Source organism: Tachyglossus aculeatus, chromosome 13 (assembly GCF_015852505.1).
Source record: "Tachyglossus aculeatus isolate mTacAcu1 chromosome 13, mTacAcu1.pri, whole genome shotgun sequence".
Classification (NCBI taxonomy): domain Eukaryota; kingdom Metazoa; phylum Chordata; class Mammalia; order Monotremata; family Tachyglossidae; genus Tachyglossus; species Tachyglossus aculeatus.
In genome coordinates, this window is record NC_052078.1 from 10214440 (window position 1) to 10235070 (window position 20631).

The following is a 20631-nucleotide window of genomic DNA, read 5'->3' on the forward strand; positions in this document are numbered from 1 at the left end:
GACTAGCTTTTCTATGGGCAGAAAAAGAAAAGGCCCAAACAAAAAAATAAAAACAAAAAAAGCCCACCCAGATTTTTCTTCTCATTTTATTCTGTCCCTTAATTATGTGCTCTCCAAATCCACACCCACATCCCAGTTCATTACTTGCCAGCCAAATCTGCAATTATTTTTCCCCAAGATCTCCTAGAGTCTGGGTGGCAAACTTCAAACAAACAGATAAGGAAATTTACACACACTGATTGTACTGGCATTTTCTATCAATACTGGGTTTCTGTGTCTAGGCTTAAAAATTTACAATCAGTATTTAATAATGATGGTATTTGTTAAGTGCTTACTATGTGCCAAGCACTGTCCTAAGTGCTGTGCTTCTGCACTGATCTTCAAAAGACTGTGAGCCCGCTGTTGGGTAGGGACCGTCTCTATATGTTGCCAACTTCCCAAGTGCTTAGTACAGCGCTCTGCACACAGTAAGCACTCAATAAATATGACTGAATGAATGAATGTCAAACCTAAGTAACCCAGAATTTGGGGAAAAAATTATAGAATCACCAAGCATGAAGAATTGTGGGCGATCACATAGCTTATTTACTTCCCCCGACATTTTCCTAGAAAAACAGGGTGATCCCACTTAACCCATGAATCCCCATACGGGATCTCAGCAAGAAAGGGAGATGGTCTTAGGCATTGACTTGGGAATGCAAGAGCTGAGCAGAGGACACAAAAATCCACTCCTTGGTTCCCACAGTCTTTGAGAAAAGGCTGAGAGACTCATTCTCTAAAATGGGGCTTATGAAGAAGTTACTGGGGTCCACCCTCAACCTTAGGCCTAACAACCTGGGTATGCCTGAACCCCCCTATCATGGACTTGGTGCCCAGCAGCAGAATCTGTCAGGGAATTCGGGAGGCAGATAAGGTAATACAGAGTTTGGCTTGTTGGCAGGGAAGTTTCTCTCAATACCTACGAGTTCTGTTTGCTTGTGAACAATCACCCAGATGGCCCCACATCAAAATTGTTTCTCCATCTGTCAATGTGGATGCCACCAGAATTCAATGACAAAAGAAAGGTCTGAAAGCTGCGGTTAAGTGTTTCGTAAATATCTTCACGTTGAAAGAAACAACTTACCCTGTCTCCAGGCCGCACCATAGGTTCTTGCTTTGTCCCTAACTTATGCAGAATGTTGTAGGCAACCTTCATACTTCTTGTCCACAGTTTGCCTATCAATGCAAATGACAATGATATAAGTAACTGGATCACAATTGATACGTACGAATTTTAAAATTCACTAATGCATCCACCCCAAGTAGATATTTTTTCAAAACCTTAACTTGTAGAATATGTGAGGAAAACTTACCTTTACCCTTCAAAATTCCCAGTGGAAAAATCTGAGGCTTTTTTTGGTAATGAGCCTGTTTCTCCAGACTCAGTTTTGCTTCCTGGTAGTAGTTTAAGACACAGCACGAGGCAAAGCTAACCTTTGGCACCAAGCTAACAATAGTCAGGGCTGCTTTATGTGACCAAAGGTAATTTTTGGAAGCCACTGCTCTTGCTTCAGAGTTTGCCTCAGGAGACTTACATCAACACTTCCCCCTGACAGTCTGAGTTTCAGGCTTTTCTATTCCCCAAGTGCTGCATTAGAGACTCTCAGCACAATCCTCAGAGTGCAGGCAGATTGGCAGGAGAGTGTAGGACTCTCAGAATCAGGCTTCTGGCTCCCCAGACTGTGCGTAATCAACAAAGCTAAGAGTTCTGGGCTGGCTGGCTGACTAATGCTACTACTGCTTTGCTTCTTCCTTGGCCATGGAAAAGCATAGGAATCTCTAGAGCAGCTTGGTTTAACCAAAAGGGGGTTTCATCTTTTCTGATGTGAGCGCTGCTAAGGCCAAAATTCAAAGAGTAGGCCCTTAAAAAAACTTAACAGAAAGAGACCCACACAAGTTTGCTTCCTCACTGCAGAAAAAAACAGCAGGCCCTGCACTCAACAGATTTCAGCTGTTCCTGGCTAATTTGTAATAAAACCATGGCAAATCCTCCTGATTTTTGTTAAAATGGGAAGCTGTAAACACCATCCTGGCTACAAAATAGATGGTATCTGTTTTCAAGGAGATGTCTTCGATGCTTGCAGACTTGGCTAATGACTTGTTCGCTCATTTCACTCTTGCCTGTCATCGCAGCCGGTTGTCTCTGTTTGCACAAGGAGGATGGGGCCCCTGCTTTTAAAAAGCTTTCCCTCCAACCGCAAGAATATTCTAGCCTCTAAGAGGAATTCCAACTGTGGGATGAATCAAAAGAAGTTAAGCTTTTGCAAGAACAGGCTCTAAGTGGCTTCAGATTCTAGTTCACTAAGCTTTTCCACAGGCTTCGCAAATCAATAATTGAGTTGAAAGCATGATGTATTAGATGGCTCTTTCATTTCACTGAGGTAAACAGGGGGTAGAGTGGGAGGGGATTCTGAACTTCACTCTTAGATCATCATGCCTACAACTTGCACATTAGCAAGAGCTAGGAAATAAAAATATTAAGCCAGTACCAACCTGCTTGGGAACTGAGTCATTCTTATTTTCATTTTAAGTCAAACAGAGGGGACTGAGTAACTGGAGTTTTTTTGGTCACAGTTGGGGAAAATGCACCTTGAAAATGCCCCCTGGTTAGCCCAGAAGTGCCCACAACTTGGGGTCCAGGTGTGTGATATCCCTGCCTCCTGCCTTTCATGCAGGGGTCAATGCGCCTGGATTCAGAGGATGCCCTTGGACCCTAGAAGCGTTCAGGGCTGGGGGAGAAAGAGAATGGAAAGGTCTGACATGTTTGGTCTATCACTGGAGCATGAGACTATCTGGGGTCCTGGGATTGGCATAGCAGTGATATTTCTAAGGTTTTGTTGCATCTTACCCAGCCCAAATACATAGGGGACTTCCTTGGTACTGTGATTGTACTTCCCAAGCACTTAGTACAGTGCTCTACCCACAGTACGCTCAATAAATATGATTGATTGAATGAATGCATGAATGGTTCGCACTTGCCCCACGTGGAACTGTAGCTAAACTGGAATGTTCTAATGAAAAATTCAGCTAGAAATCAGCAACTGAAATGAAGGAACGTCATTTTGTGAGCTCCTTGAGGGCAAGCAGGGAATGTGAGCCTTGTTTCTGCTGTCCTCTCCCAAGGGCTTAGCATGGTGTTTCACAGTCAGCAGGCACATAAATATTTCCAAATGATTGTTCAACCTGGGTACTCCCTATTGATTTCACAGAATCCTAGAAAACTCAGGGGCTAAAATTTGAGAATTATATGGTCCTAATCATATAAGAAGATCAACCCCCACTATAATTTAGTCTACTAAAAACTTTACAATACATTTTTAATTCTAGGATTTAAAAGATCCCAACTTCCATACAATACAATTTAATGAAGCTATTATGTCCTCTATTTCATTTTCTCCAACTTAGGGACCTAAAGCTCTACTGCACCAACCTCTTTCCTTGTTAAAAATTATTTTGTTCTATAGCTAAACGGTATTTGTTTTCCAGAAAGCTTTCTTAAGTTTCTCTATTCTTTTTTACTTGAAGTGGCCAGACAGCATTATGGTACTTTTTTGTAGATGCTATGAAAAAGCATCTCAGACACTTAATAGGACTAAATTCTTATTAAATTGCATTCAGATTTTTTTCTGATTGACTAATTACTGCTTAAATAAATTACACTGGTTTTGTCAGCCTTTGAGGAATTATGCAGGTATTATGCAGGGTCTGTCTTTCACTAAAATAAAAAAGGCTACCATCCCACCAAAATAATTCAGGTAACAATTTTTGTAAAGCTCACTCATAACTTGGAAACTGTGACTGACGATGAATGTCCTCGAATCTAGTTAATGAGCTCACTATTTGAGAACTACCACAATTGAACAAAAAATCACAATCAGACTCTAAAAAAAGCCACCAATCATGCTTCGCTGACATTTCAATTTCATTTAAAGCTATAGACCTTTAGAGCCTAGATTATTATAATCTTGCACAAAAGCAAGTATACAACAGGAAGTTTGAAAGAAAAATCACACATCTGGCAAAATTCCAGGAATGTAGGTAAACAACCCTCTTTACGTGAGTTTTTTTTCCAAATAAAAGAGTAAGTGGAAATTGGATTAGACCATTAATTCAAACAGAAAGGGATGTAGATGATTACAGAAATGGTTACTGTCCAAATTAAATGTCCAAATTACTGTGCAAATTAAATGTATATGCTCACCAAAACATGTTTGATATTTTCCTATTACAACGAGTCTGAAAAGAAGAGGGGAAAGGAAGCTAAGAATGAAAACTTAGGAAATAGAATTAGGGAAATGTAAATCCGCCACTGAAGTGAATAGCTATTGCAAAAATGGTGTTTTCTAAGTTCTCCACTAGTTGTACCTAACTCCAAGGAACATGAATTGTTATGACTACTAGCAGTGTTGTACAACTGAATGAGAAATTCAACCTCACTTCTTTCTTAACTCATCTTTGTCACCAGTGGAACTGTGTTCCTGCAAACTTATGTATTTTACCTTATTTATCCCTTCTTTATAAAGAGAAGCAACGTGGCCTTGTGGCAAGAGCACCGGTCCGGGAGGTGGAGGACCTGGGCTCTAACTCTGGCTCTGCCACTTTCCTGCTACGTGTCTCTGGGCAAATCACTTAACTTCTCTGTGCCTCAGTTTCTCCTCTAGACTGTAAGCTTGGTATGGGCAGGGGACGTGTCTGCTAATTCTCTCAAGCACTTAGTACTGTGCTCTGCACACAGTAAGCGCTCCATAAATACCACTGATTGACTGATCCCTTAGGTTGCATTTTCTCTGTACCTCTGTCTTCTGCAGAGATCCCTTTTCAGGCCCTAGAGTTCTCTCTCCAGGATTCAAAATTGCAGGCAAGGTAGGGATCATGTCTACATTTGTCCATACTTGGTGCACTTGAATACAATATGTGCAGGAAACAGGAAGGCTGAAAAATCTCCCTGTAGTCATATAGAGAGGTGGTGAGAAATGAAATATTCTCTCCAGTGAGGTAAAGAACAGGTTCCAGGTTCAGCAGTTATCAACAGGTATTGAACAATTTAAAATGCAAAGAAATCTAAATATTTAGTGAAGTCATGTTTTCAATCTTGTATTAGCATCAAGCAGTCCCCAATCTCCTACCCTCCTCGCTCGGAAGAATGAGAGGTGACGTCGACCTCTTTCTGTCCCCCTGTTACTCCTTGCTGAGAACAGACATAAGCCCATTTCCAGCACAGAATCATTAGCCAAGGAATAGTGGCATACATGGCTGTCCAACTTCTTTTAGAGGGTGTCTCACTCTGACTTGTTTTCGGGAGTGTGTAATGGTGCCGGGGTCCCTGATGCCCCCGAAAGCTGTTCCTAAAATCTTGCCTCATTTTTATGCTTGAAATTCAAGGCCTTGGAATGGGACTGGGGGGGGCCCAGCTCAGGGAGATGAAATCAATCAATCAATCAATTGTATTTATTGAGCGCTTACTGTGTGCAGAGCACTGTACTAAGCGCTTGGGAAGTACAAGTTGGCAACATATAGAGACAGTCCCTACCCAACAGTGGGCTCACAGTCTAAAAGGTTTCCATTTCTTTCATTGCTTTCATTTCAAGAATGAAAGCATTGTTCAACCCAACAGCACAGAAAGGGTCGTCTCCGTGGGTTAACGGCAGCATATTCCATCTCGGGAGAGAGGTTCAGATCACACCTCCAGGTTGTGTCTCTATAGACAAGTGGAGAGCTGAGCCAATCACCTGGATAATTCAGACCAGGAAAATGAGGGACCAAACTTATTCAAGTGTGCATCTATCTACACAGCCCAGATGCAATGGCTAATTGTTCAACTCACCCTTTCACTTGAAATGAATCTACAGAGGCTCAGTTTCTTTTGGTATACAATGGTTTGTCTTAAAAAGGTTTTCTAGCCCTGGTGAGCAAGGCATAGCATATAAAATCTAAACCCACCTTAGGGCTAGATACTGTAAATCCCAAAATGTTTCTGCTAACCACCCCTAATGTAATTTCTTTGTTTTTAATGCCTCTAACTGCTTAATATTTTTCTAGAGACGTCCATTGTTTTTATCCAATGCTTGCTTTTAGGCCTTCAGAATTAATGTCTCATCTTTACATTTTCACTGTAGTCTCCAAGTTATTTATGAAATTTTTTGTTTTCATACAAACTCAATTCTCCCAACTACGGAATTTTTCTGTGATCAACTAATTCAAATATTACATCTCTATCTAAATTATTACATTTGCTGCTGATAATCTAAGTTCTTTTAAAAGCAACCCCACGAAATCGGCCTTCTGACAGATGATGTAGAATCACCTCTCTACTTTAAATTCATAAACTATTCTCTGGGAGTAATTTAAGCACTTCTGAAGCTTTTAGGCCACTAGGATACCATTTACTGCACTCCAGAAGTAAGGGATTAAACATTACTCCAGTTTCCAAAAACCATGCACAAACCCATTAACCAAATTTTTGTCCACAGGGAGAAACTAGATCACGTTGTACCTTTTTCTCCCCCGTGAATGTACATGTACTTCCCTTCCTCTACCCATAGTTACAGAACTTTGAGTCTGTGCTTAAGGAAGTGGAAATACAGGCCAGGGAAGAGCATTTAAGGAAATACTCCAAAAATCTAAACTAGAACTAATAACTACCAACTTACTTGATTCAGGAATTCAACAGTTAAGGCACATTGGATTTTCACTTTTCTTCAGTATTTCTAACACCCATCACTATCATTCAGAAAAAACAACTGTTTAGTTCACCTAACTGCACTTATCTTCCTCTTTCATTATTAATTCCTTTAATTCAAGGTTCTGGAACAATAAATCACAGAGCACCATTTCATGAAGTGTTCTAATTGTAATTCACTTAAATGTGGCTTTGTCACAGTAGCCCTGCCCTTCGTTGAGTACTCAATATTGCCAATGCTCAAACCCTGAAATTATGGATTATATTTTTTCAAATTTGGAGGTGCAAGCTGTGAAAAATATTCTGGAAAGTGACTGTTAATGTAGTTGATGGAATATTTCAATGATGGGGCAGCCATTACCTCGGAAGTGTTCAACTGGCTGTCTGGCATTGTAAAACGCTTGGGAAGGTGATAACCTTTCAAGGATGCAGTTACACTATTGATAAAAATACAGACAACCTTTCATGTGGACAGGGTGTCAAGGCATACAAGGTGTCCTTTTCCTTCTGTTTGGCGGCATTAAAAAGAATATATCAATTAAACCTTAAGTGAACAGCAGTTTGGGAGGAAAGAAGCACCCTGATTCTGAAAATAGGAATATTTCCATATAATCTGTAAATCAAATAAGGTGAACAAATCTTGAATAAAAAGGATAATCACCATACATCCCTTTCATGTTTGAGTTCCCATTTTTAAACATTTCATGTATTTTTAAGGCACTTTTTTGTCTTTAATGTAAATTTAAGAGGTAAAACTTTTGTTAAATGCAAAGAGGGTAGCTTTTTGAAACATATGTCAAAGTACTTCAAACAGGCCAAATCACAGCACAATCCATATTTCATCATTTGCATAACCAATAACTGCAAAACACTACAGCAAATAAAACCCATCTTACCCACTTTCCTCACAGCACAGTAATTCTGCTCAAATAAACCAAAAGTGAGGGGACCGGAAGACATTTTTAAAAATATGACAACAATAAACATTTTTCAAAGCAAATTACAAGTTTAACAAAGACGGTATCATAAGAACTGCAAACAATAACATACATTTTTCTAAATAATTATTTGTGCTCTAACCCACCCTCCAAATTCACCTGCTTCAGAGACCATCTATGGAAGCAGCAACTCCCCCCAAGGGAGACCCTTCAGATCAGAGAGGGGAAGTTACTCTAATGCTGTTTCTACTCTGGGCAAACAGCTTACTGTGTTTACTGAAAAATTCAGATTATTAAGAAAACATTATATTTATGGTGCACTTCTATTACAAGAGTCAAATGTGTGATTTGATTTACATACCAAAGTCATTTATTTTTCCTAAGACTTGTATTTTAATAAGGTCACTAATTTTGAACTCCTGTCAAAGGCAGCGTCTGGCCTGAAGCACTGCCGTAGGTGATGGAAGATAGAAGATATCTTTTTCAATTTTTCCTTTTTCTGGATACAAGGAGCAGTGAGACACTTCCAGCCCCTCCCACCTCATATCCAACAGACTACCACTCTCCCGACCTTCAAAGCCTTAATAAAATCACATCTCCTTCAAGAGAGGGCTCCTAAGCCCTCCTCTCCCTTACTCCCTCTCTCTCTTCTGCATTGCCTCTACCCTTGGATCCGTTCCTTTTAAGCACTTGATATTCATCTTAGCCTTATTTTAATTTATCTGTCATTTATTTTAATATGTCTCCCCTCCACACTCCCTGCCCCCGGCCAAGACTTTAGGCTCCTTGTGGAGGGAACATGTCTTCCAACTACTTGTTATATTGTATCCTCCCAAACTCTTAATACAGTGCCCTGTATACAGTAGGCTCATTGTTGGCAGGGAATGTGTCTGTTTATTGTTTATAGTACTCTGCCAAGTTCTTAGTTCAGGGCTCTGCACACAGTAAGTGCTCAATAAATACGACAATGAAGTAAGCGCTCAATAAACACGATCTATGGATTGATTCCTCCCTCTCAATAAACATGATCTACGGATTGATTCCTCCCTCTCAATAAACATGCTCTACGGATTGATTCCTCCCTATCAATAAACATGATCTACGGATTGATTCCTCCCTCTCAATAAACATGATCTACAGATTGATTCCTCCCTCTAAGGAAGCAAGGTGGATTAACAGGTACAGACTACTGGTCACTGACTTACTAAGAATTCCATCTCTCTGAACCTCGTTGACCCCTATTCCTGACTTTACCAAGTACAGTGAGGAATGATTACACATAATGATAACCTGCTGTTTATCTATAGCAGCAGCATCTGAAAAACCCCAAATCAGAGGACAGGCAATCTTTGGATCTGTGGGATACTGGCTTTTTAATCTCTCTGTAAAAAACTAATAATAATCATAATTTTGGTCTTTATTAAGTGCTTACTATGTGCCAGGCACTTTACTAAGCACTGTGGTGGGAACAAAGAAATCAGGTTGGACACAGACCCTGTCCTGCACAGGGCTCACAGTCTTAACCCCCATTTTACAGATGAGGTAACTGAGGCACAGAGAAGCAAAGTGACTTGCCCAAAGCCACACAGCAGACAAGTGGCAGAGCTGGGATTAGAACCCATGACCTTCTGGCTTCCAGGCCTGTGCTCTATCCACTACGCCGCACTGCTTCCCTCTGAAGTAAGCAAATGACAAACAGAAATGTTATCTGTCTTATTAAAATTGCCCCTTTTAACCACAGATTGTCAGCTTCCTGAGGTCAGGGATGTTCTTACTCTATTTGCACAGTGCTCTTCACACAGTACACACTCAATCAATACTACTGATTACATATTAAAACAATAAATACCATCAGCACAACTAATTTACAGACTCTTACTGCAGAGTCAGTGAACCAAGGTCAAACACCAATGGTCTTGAATTTCACACTCATTTTTTCAGCCCTAACAGGCTTGGAGCTTTTTGCCTACATTATATTATAGTTTCAATAGTGACTACTGCTTGTCTTTGATTTCAATTATACCTATAAGGCGAATCATGTCATAATAATAATAATAATGATGACGATGGCATTTATGAAGCGCTTACTATGTGCAAAGCACTGTTCTAAGTGCTGGGGAGGTTACAAGGTGATCAGGTTGTCCCACGGGGCGCTCCCAGTCTTAATCCCCATTTTACAGATGAGGTAACTGAGGCACAGAGAGGTTAAGTGACTTGCCCAAAGTCACACAGCTGACAACTGGCGGAGCCAGGATGTGAACCCATAACCTCTGACTCCAAAGCCCGGGCTCTTTCCACTGAGCCAAATATCTCCTTCAGAGGGCTAGGCTATAAAAACAAAGTAGGAGGCAAAAGGGTGAAACCCACTCTCATTCTCCTGAATAAAATGAGACATTTTGGAAAATAAACGTGCTTGTGATGTCAGAGTCCCTTGGCTTTCGGTTACCAAGCTTGTTGCCTTAGCAACAGCAATCACCCAGCAACATTACCTCTTTCAAATACAGAGATAAAGCTCCAATAAACAATCCACCCTTCTTCATTCTGCAAATCAGAATATAACCAAAGTGTATTTATGTGCTGCATTTACTTAGCTGCAGATAGTTTATTGTCCGCATTGACTATACTTATGGCTAAAAAGTACTAAGTCAGTTGTGCTTTTACTTTCTGAAAAAAATCTCATTATGCCACCAATGCTACGTCATTTTGTGAAAGCGCTATATCACAAATTTACATTTACACCTCTAATTCCATGAAAAACTTGGTGTCATTTTTGGGAAAGGGTTGAAGGCAGTAGGCCTTACTTCCATACCTGACTTTTTTTCAAAATTCTATTCATTTGATTTTGCAAAATGTAAATTTCTCCTGAATATTTTTTTCTAGATTCCAGGAATTTATTCCTCCAAAATTAGAAGTAGCTTTAACATAACTTAATAGTGAAACTTTTCCTTTTTAAAAGAAACACTGTTTACATTCACAAAAAGGGTGGAAATCCTTGAAGGCAACACCCAAGGCTCAAAAAGGGAACACCCAAGACTCAAAAAAATCAATGAGACCAGAATACAATTTCACAATTTTGGTCATACTAATTTAGGATACTACAAAAGGAAATATAAAAATAACGGAAGTATTAGCTACATCAGGAAACGTGCCCAGGAAATCTATTGTCAATTCTTATTCAAATGATGAGGACATATAATAAGTTGAGAGTTTTTCAGATACATGCCCAGGAAGGGCATTGAGACTTGGCTGGTGCATCAGTCGGCTATTTTTTCACACAATAAGAAAAATCATCATTAGCAGTGATGCTAGCAGCAACCCAGTCTTTGAAAACAAAGATCAGGTGTATTATACAGCACCTAGATTTTAGTGAAATATTTAATAAAAAGGACTTACTCCTTTTGAAAACCAACTTCACATAGTGACAGTGTTGGAAAGAAATCCAATATAGGAACTAGGTGAAACTTGAAGTTGCATCCAACACAAATGGACCAAAAGATGAAAGTTATAGGGTGATGGAGCGGAGCCAATTTTTATTTCATTTATTCTTTCGTCAGATCAATGACAGAGATGCTCAACAGCCCAGAAGTTAAATTTATGGGTTGGGATGAGTCATAAATGCAAAATGAAGACCAGACCACGATGAGACCTAGAGAGGCTGGAAATAAATTGGAAATCCACCAAAGAAAAAAATAAAAGTAATTCAACTGTGGAAACACTAATCTGAAGCCCAGATATTTAACAGGAAAGAACTAATGTTAAAAAAAGGACCTGGAGCAAAACTGGGAGGCAAATTAGATATTCGCTTCCACCTCGATAGGACAGAAAACAGAAATAAACAGTGCAATTGTAAGCAGCATATTTGGTGATTTGGGGGACAGAACGGTCAGAGACCTCTAGGTAGACTGGACTTCAAATCATACTTTCAATTCTTGAACTCCTTCCCAACCAAATCTCAAGTTAAATGGAATTCAGTGAGAAAACATGCAATGTGGGATGACTGTTAAGTGAATGAAGAGATGTGTTTAATTTTTTTGTTCCTTTTTTTAAAAAATGTAAATGCACGTATTAAATAAAAATCACTGCATATTTTGAGTACCTTTGCAATTGTAAGATGCTAGAGTAACAATGCTGTTTCATATTTTTAAATATAATCTAAGTTAATAGGGCAGAGAGGAGGGACAATTCTTTTCCTGAAGAGGTAAGGTGAGTGGCTGCCACACACTTAACAATCAAAAATATATAATGACTTCCCAAACTTGAGAATTTCACACAAAATGATGCCATACTGTGCACCAACAGTGACCATCCCAAATCAAAAAAGATATGATGCAAAACAAAAATGAATGCTGTTACTGCCTTTGTTTTAAATACAGCCCTTAGAACTCAGCCTTTCTTCATTTAATATTTAGAATTTATGTTCGTGAAAAATCTATATCTGGCAAATCTACTTTGCCTGAACCATTAACCATCAAAAAACAAATGAGTATGGAATGCTGACCTATAGGCAAATACATTCTGTCTCATTTTTAGATCGGTGTAAATTCATCATCCCCACCATGCCCTCCTACTATTGACCCATCACCCTCCTCTTGTTTCTCCTAAACTCCACAATCAGGCTGTATATGAACGCTGTCTCCGCTTTTTCTACTAAATTTCTTTTCTACCCTTTACTTCTCTTGCCCTCTTCTTTCCCTACTGAAACACCCTCTCCAAATTTTCTCATGATCATCTTCTGGTAAAATGTAATTGTCTCTTCTCTGTCCTAATCTCCTTTGACCTTTATACCGTATTTGACATAACTGACGCTTTCTCTTCCTAAAAAACATCTCTTTAGTCTTGATCCCTGATTTACCGGCCGAGTGATCTCCTAGTTCTCTTCCTACTTTTCTAACAGCTCTTTCTCAAGGAAACTAAAACAAGGTTGCCGGTTCATTCGGGCTCTATTTTCTCTCCTCATCCTTTAAATCTAAGTGTTCTGCAAGGTTCAGTTCCCGGTCGTCTATTCTCACTAAAAACTCATCATTATTTTGGGAAGCCATACAGTCACATGGTTTTGGTCTGACTTCTCTCTGCCATTTGAAGTCTTGTAGAGTCTTCCTATTAATATTTCTCAGACTCACCTCTTTCTTTCTATCTTTACTATCACCACCCTGGTTTAAGCCCTCCTCACCCCTCCCTGGTTGACTATTATAACATTTTATTATTGGCCTCTCTGACTCCAGTCTCTCCTTACTGTTGGTCCAGTGGAAAGAATTCTACCCTGGGAATCAGGGGATATGGGCTTCAGTTTAGGAACCTTGGACTGGAAGGGAATATGTCACCAATGGTAAAAATTTCTGGCCGAAGAACGATTTGGTAAATTGCGTCAGGTGGACAGACCCACCAGAAATCGTCAAAACATTTCCTCCAAGCAACCACTTGAGAAAAGTAGCATTTCTCCCAGCTATAAGAAAGGATATTTAGGCTGAGTGAGAATTAATAATAATAATAATAATTATTATAATAATGGCATTTGTTAAGTGCTTACTATGTGCCAAGCACTGTTCTAAGAGCTGGCGTAGATCAGCATAGGACATCAGGTTGTCTCACATCAGGATCACAGTCTTTATCCCCATTCTACAGAAGAGGGAACTGAGGCAGAGAGAAGTTAAGTGACTTGTCCAAAGTCAAACAGCTGACAAGTGGCAGAGGCAGGATTAGAACCCATTACCTCTGACTCCCAAGCCCATGTTCTTAGACTGTGACCCATTTGGGGGACAGGGACTGTGTCGAACCTGCTAAACTTCTGTCTGTCCCAGCACACAGAACAGTACTTGACACACAGTGAGTGCTTAACAAATACCATTAAGAAAATGCTTGGGACTTCAGAGTCACCTGGAGAGTCAGAAACTGAGCACAGCAGTCACTCGAGTTCAAAGGTTTTAATTCAACATTCTTTTATAAATACCTAGGGCAATACTGCCTCATTAACTAAAGCAAAATCAGCTTTATCACCTTCACAATGAGCAATTTTAGGCTTCTTCATTTTCACTTTTTGTCTTTATAAACTTTCCTTCTGCTGAAAAAGTTGGTTGAATGCGACTAGATTTGTTCAGAGGTCCTTCAGGACCACAAATTTAGCCAAATTGATAGCAGACACCTGTTTTTAATTATTAGATTTTACTGGATTACAGTTTTTTTTATTGTGGAAGTAACTTGAAATTAATGACCTACTGGCCTTACTGTTAAAACGACAGTAATAAGGACCTCCTGCACTGACATTTTATTCACACCTGTGTTGTGTCTCCTCAAATCTGTAAGAGTGTGGGTTCCAAACTACTTCACATGAACATCTTGGATCTATTCCTTTTTTCTGAAAAGAGATGCTAGCGTTACTTTTGTTCTGTTTCGACGAGCCCAATGGTCAATATGCAAACCTGTGAAATAAAATGGTATAGAATTGCTCACCGTAAGTAAGGATGTACAGTGGTTTTCCATTTGTGTCCATAGTGGTTAGGCAAGGGGCCTTTGGAGAAATAGTCCCCCATCGTTGCAGCGCGGCTTCCAATGAAGGCGGCCAATTCGTTACAACGCCCAGCTGCTCCCCACGCATCGCTAACATCTGGGCTCCCTCTGGCTTTGGTTGGTTTGGATCTGGTTGTTGAACTTGTTTATTGTGAATTAAAAAAAAAAAGTTTCCATGTCATTGCATATCTGCACCTGCACAATTAAACATAACATTTTCTACTGTAAAGCACCTCGATTGCAATCAAATGGTTAAATTCACCATCAGATACAGGGAACAGTCCCGTAATAATAATGATGATGGCATTTGTTAAGCGCTTACTATGTGCAAAGCACTGTTCTAAGCATACACCCAATGGCAAAATTGGTACCGATTTCGCTTTTACACTCATGAAATGAGCTGAGTGTTCCATCTTTACATACTCTTTCAATACTAGCTGCCTGAATCTCGGGAAAATAAGAAACATTTCCAGGTTGAAAAGATTAAATAATAGATATTCACTTTATCACTCTACTTCAATATGAGAATTTTTTCTGCTTACAGTATTGCTAAGATCGAAATGAAAGGGATCACCAATGGGCAGATTTGTTTTACAAGGTCACAAAAGAATTCCGTTTAATTTTTTCCTTTAATCATGTACATGGAAATTTAAATTTATACTGCATAAAATGTAAAGTACAAAGACACAGAGTTCTGGAATCAAAAACGGTCCAACTGAGATGAAGAAATTTTATTATAGTGGACATAATACAATGATCAGTTACCCTGTTTTGATCTGGCAAGTCTGAATTCTAATACCAATAAGGTTTTTAACCTTTAAAATAATGGATATGTATCATTGACCAGCTTTTGCTACTAACAAAAGGTTAGGGAAAGGGGGGAAAAAATTAATCCCACAATGGTCCTTTTCAAACGCTGCTTCACCTTTCTCTTCCTGACTCCTCCACACTCCATCATCTTTCTCACATTCCCCTAGGCAACTTACTTCAGTGCTCTACTAGCAGTTCCAGATTTTTCACATTCACATCTCCTTGGGCAAGCCCCCGGCTAAAAGTGACACACTGAATATGTCTGAACAGTTTATGAAAATCCAACTCTAGCTCAGAGCTCACGGCTGATTATTAGTGAGTTTCACTTTGCTCAAGTTCTCTTATCAAGAGTCTGATTATCCCAGGAAGTGCTTAGTTTATTGCTCTTTTCATTCAATCGTATTTATTGAGCGCTTACTGTGTGCAGAGCACTGTACTAAACGCTTTCAAAAACAGGAGCCCTAGAAGAAACAATATCAATCAATCGTATTGAGCGCTTACTGTGTGCAGAGCACTGTACTAGGCACTTGGGAAGTACAAGTTGGCAACATAAAATCATAATATTTCCATAACACAATATCATTACACTATAGAGTACTTCAAGAACACTGGGAAGAAAAACAAAACAATCTCTTTACCTTCTAACAACTCCTCAAAGTCATCTACAAAAAATTCTCGTAACGGTGGTCGTTTGGGCCGTTTTAAGGTATTGACCAGCTGTTGAATCTTTGCTGAAACTCTGCTGCTTACAGGCACTCCTGAAGAAGAGGAATGGAGGGAAAAATAAGAGGGATTTCCAGTTACCAATGCAGCACAAACAAGCCAATCTGGCAAGAATTACCCATATCACAAGAGCTCTATGTCCAACCAAGGAGGGGTAAAAATCAAATCGACCCAAACCCTCCCAACCCACTTTAAAAACATCTGGGATGGTTCTGCAAGTGACACCAATTGTGGTCCAGGCACCAGAGGCAAGCGCACTTTATAATTATGATAATTTGTTAAGGGGTTACTAACAACCAGTCGATGGTATTTATTGAGTGCTTACTCTGTGCAGGGTACTGTACTGAGCACTTGGCTCTGTACTGTAGTCCAAGCAGTGTGTTAGGTGCTAGAGTAGATACAAGATGACCAGATCAGACACAGTCCCTAATAATAATAATAATAATAATAATAATAATAATAATAATAATAGCAGCATTTGTTAAGCACTTACTATGTGCAAAGCACTGTTCTAAGCGCTGGGGAGGATACAAGGTGATCAGGTTGTCCCATGTGGGGCTCACAGTCTTAATCCCCATTTTCCAGATTCGGGAACTGAGGCACAGAGAAGTGAAGTGACTTGCCCAAAGTCACACAGCTGACAGTTGGCAGGGCTGGGATTTGAACCCATGACCTCTGACTCCCAAGCCTGTGTTCTTTCCATTGAGCCACACTGCTGCTCTTCTAATACCATACAGGGCTCACAGTCTAAGAGGGTGGTTAGAGGGAGGGTGGAGAAACATTTTGAGATGTGCTGGAAAAATGACAGAATAGTGGACAACTATTAGGTTTTCACTACTTTAGACGGTGCCTATCGACTCATAATTCCTGATTTCTTATTTCAACCTGGTCTGCACACTTTGCTCCTCCAACCCCAGCCTACTCACTGTACCTCGATCTCAGCTATCTCACCACTGACCCCTTCACCATGTCCTCCCCCTGACCTGGACCTCCCTCCCGCTTCATCTACAACAGACCACTGCTCTCTCCATCTTCAAAGACTTATTAAACTCACATCTGCTCCAAGAACCCTATCATAATTAAGACCTCATTTCGCCAACTCCCTCTCCCTTCTGTGTCGCCTATGCACTGAAAGGATCTGCACCCTGCATTTTAATTCACCCCACAGCGCTTACGCACGTATCTATAATTTATTCTAATGCCTGTCTCCCCCTCAAGACTGTAAGCTCCTGGAGGACAGGGAACATGCCTACCAACTCTGTTGTATTGTACTCTCCAAAGTGCTCAGTACACAGTAAAAGCTAAGTAAATAATATTGATTTATTGACTGCTGGGTGAGTGACCAATCATCTCAAAGAATAAAGCCTCAATTTTTTCCCTAGGCAGCTTAACCTCCCTGATGCCCTTCCCTGTCTATAAACCTCTGCCCTCTCACTACAATTTCTGCCCATTTCCACTTGATTGATATAGGCTGACTTACTTTCCAGGGAGAACTGGTCAGTTTCCTCCAAATAAAAACCCTTCCTATAGTTTGAAAAAATTGTCACCTCTTAGTCTTCTCTTTTACAGCTCAAGACTCTTCCCTCCAAATTAACATAAACTTTTTCAATGCATTCCCAGCCTTCTGCACAGTATTTACATACTATAAATGCCATTATTATTCTTATGCATCATCACTCTTTCTAAAAATAAGTGGCTAGAAAAGTGCATATGTAGATTGCCTTCACTTCCTGGTAGGTTTTCATAATGTTCACCATGACGCAACTCACAAAGGAGCAGGATAAAATTCCCATTCCTCATCTACTTCCTAACATGCACTGCAGGAAGGACAGCTGGGACACTCCACTTTGGACCTAAAGTTATCCTGAAGCTTGGGATTTTCCTGGAGGATGCCTGCCTACTGGAAGACCTTGGTAAGAAAATCCCTCCCGTCTCAAGTCCAAGGGTGACAGATTAAAAAATCAACTAGATGTGTACAGTCCCGAGGTTCAAAGCTGCTCTTGGTGATCAATCAGTTACCCCCTTATAATTTCCATGTTTCCTGCTCTTAAAAACTTTTATATTTTAGAGATTACAAAGTTGGGCCACTGTGTCCCTTTTCTTTCTTGCCCTGAATATCAATATACATTTTCTATGCCTGCTTTCTCAAACTGTTTAGTCTACCCTAGTCGCAAAAACTCCCATCTTCGTCACCAGCTCTTCTAGTCATTTACAAAAAGTGGGCGGAATGGTGAAAGACATGAAAAGGAGGCTTTACAAATCACGGCTTTTACACAAAATGCAATCTCAGACGTCTTTCAATAACATACCAATGCATTTTAAAGAGAATATTTTCTGAATTATCACATTCACATGTTTTGATGCTTTGGTATCGTGTTTTCAAGTTAACAATACACCCCAATGTGTATAAAAATACGATATAAAGAACATGGTTTATTGAATATAAGAATAAAAATGTGGCCCTGGATCATCAGGTTTGCAAATATTTCAGTCTACAAAGCAGTAGCAACAGTGACAGTCTCTATGTTTCCCCTTTTTCTCAACTCAGAACTCTGCTCCCACTCTTCTGGGACTTCCCATCCACTCCTGCTCTGCTCCACCACTGCAGGGTGAGGAAGCAAGGTGAGTGTGAGGCCTTCTTAATTTTTCAGGCTGTTTGTAAATCGATGGCTGTGGCTGCAGCTGTGAACTGTGACTGAGTCATGATGAGAAGCAGCATGGCTCAATGGAAAGAGCCTGGGCTTGGGAGTCAGAGGTCATGGGTTCTAATCCCTGCTCCGCCACTTGTCAGCTGTGTGACTTTGGGCAAGTCACAAACTTCTCTGTGCCTCAGTTCCCTCATCTGGAAAATGGGGATTAAGACTGTGAGCTCCACATGGGACAACCTGATCACCTTGTAACCCCCCCCTCAGTGCTTAGAACAGTGCTTTACACATAGTAAGCGCCTAACAAATACCATCATTTTTATTATTATTATGAGCCTGAAACTGAGCCCCTCAGACCTCATTTCCCCATTGCTCCCCTCATCTCTTATGTTGCTTTTGTGTCTCTGTTGTGTATTTCTTTGAGTGCCACCAACCTAGCCCCTCCTTATTCTTAGATCTGTGACTCTTTTGTGGGCCAGGGATCATCAAAATCTTAAACTTGTAGTTTTTCCCAGTGTTTTCTTCAGTGCTTGCCAAGCAAGCAAATAACTACACTTACTATTATGAGAACTAGTGATGAGATACATGGCCCAACTCATTCATTTATTCAATCGTATTTGTTGAGCGCTTACTGTGGGCAGAGCACTGTACTAAGCACTTGGAAAGTACAATTCATCCTTATGTGGCAGGCATTAGACAAAGCACTGGTGTAGATACAAGAAAATCAGGTTGGACGCAGTCCCCGTCCCACATGGGGCTCACAGTCTAAATTGGAGGGAGGATAATTTAATCCTCATTTTACAAACGAGGTAACTGAAGACAGAGAAGGTAAGTGACTTGCCCCAAGTCACAAAGAAGGCAAGCGGCAGGATGGGGATGAGAACCCAGGTCCTCTGACTCCCAGGCACAGACTCTTTCCACTAATGATGATGGCATTTGTTAAGCCCTTACTATGTGTGAAGCACTGTTCTAAGCGCTGGGGAGGATACAAGGTGATCAGGTTGCCCCACGGGGGGCTCACAGTCTTCATCCCCATTTTCCAGATGAGGAACTGAGGCCCAGAGAAGTGAAGTGACTTGCCCAAGGTCACATAGCAGATATGTGGTGGAGCCAGGATTCGAACCCATGACCTCGGACTCCCAAGCCCGGGCTCTTTCCACTGAGCCCCACTGCTTCTCAGTTCTGTCTTCTGCTACCAGATCAGGGCTCTTTCCACTAGGCCCCTTAGAGCTCTTATTCCATATCTGTAAATTACATTTTAAACATTATTTACTTACAGCAAGGTCCACCCTGCCTTTATAGACAGCAAAAACTCATAGTGGGCAAGGAACATGCCTACCAGCTCTGTTGTATTGTACCCTCCCAAGTGCTTAGTACAGTGCTCTGCACTCGGTAAGCAGACCGGGCCGCGCAGGTGACCACCAAGTGACCGCCACATGCTGCGCACATGATCACCACGTGACCGCCGCCTACTGCACACGTGATCACTACATGACCACATGGAGAAGCAAAATGGCTCAGTGGAAAGAGCCCAGGCTCTGGAGTCAAAGGTCATGGGTTCAAATCCTGGCTCCGCCACTTGTCAGCTGTGTGACTTTGGGCAAGTCACTTCACTTCTCTGCGCCTCAGTTCCCTCATCTTTAAAATGGGGATTAAGACCGTGAGCCCCTCATGGGACAACCTGATCACCTTGTAACCTCCCCAGCTATTAGAACAGTGCTTTGCACATAGTAAGCACTTAATAAATGCCATTATTATTATTATTATTATTATGACCACTGCATGCCGTGCACGTGATCGCCACATACCATGCACGTGGTCACTGCGTGACCACTGCGTACCTTGCACTGATCCTCCCGGGCTGCCACGTGATCCCAATCAAACCTTTCTTTTCAAGCTCAGGTGTTCTTTGAGCACCGCTAACAGTGCTGAACAGCGTGTTTGGTGACAGGAAGAGAGAGCCATATGAGGTCACAGCCCGGCTTTCAACATCCATCCTTATGTACATAGCCGTAATTTATGTATCTACCTTAATCTTGCCTCCCCCTCTAGACAGTAAGTTCACTGTGGCCAGGGAGTGCGTCTACCATCTCAGTTATATTGTACTCTCCCAAGAGTTTAATATAGTGCTCTGTACATAGTAACTGCTCAACTGATTGACTGAGTGATGGGCTACACCTCTGGAAATGGTCCTGAGAGTCGATGGTATTCCCTGGGGTCAGATATCCTCTGGCTGTATAAAAAGGATAACAGTAATAATAGCATTTGTTATGTGCTTACTATGTGCGAAACA

The 20631-nt window shown here is 40.8% G+C and overlaps 1 protein-coding gene across 4 annotated transcripts in view; it reads right to left on the reverse strand.

Moving 5' to 3' along the window:
• The window catches only part of DIP2C (disco interacting protein 2 homolog C), a 421221-nt gene that overhangs the window by 104183 nt on the left and 296407 nt on the right, over positions 1 to 20631 (reverse strand). For all 4 annotated transcript variants that reach the window (XM_038755482.1, XM_038755481.1, XM_038755480.1 and 1 more), the window contains 3 exons: positions 15609 to 15728; positions 14104 to 14301; positions 1124 to 1215 (listed from right to left, as the gene is read on the reverse strand). In XM_038755482.1, coding sequence (XP_038611410.1) covers positions 1124 to 1215; positions 14104 to 14301; positions 15609 to 15728 — 410 coding nt within the window. The remainder of the gene's footprint in view (positions 1 to 1123; positions 1216 to 14103; positions 14302 to 15608; positions 15729 to 20631) is intronic.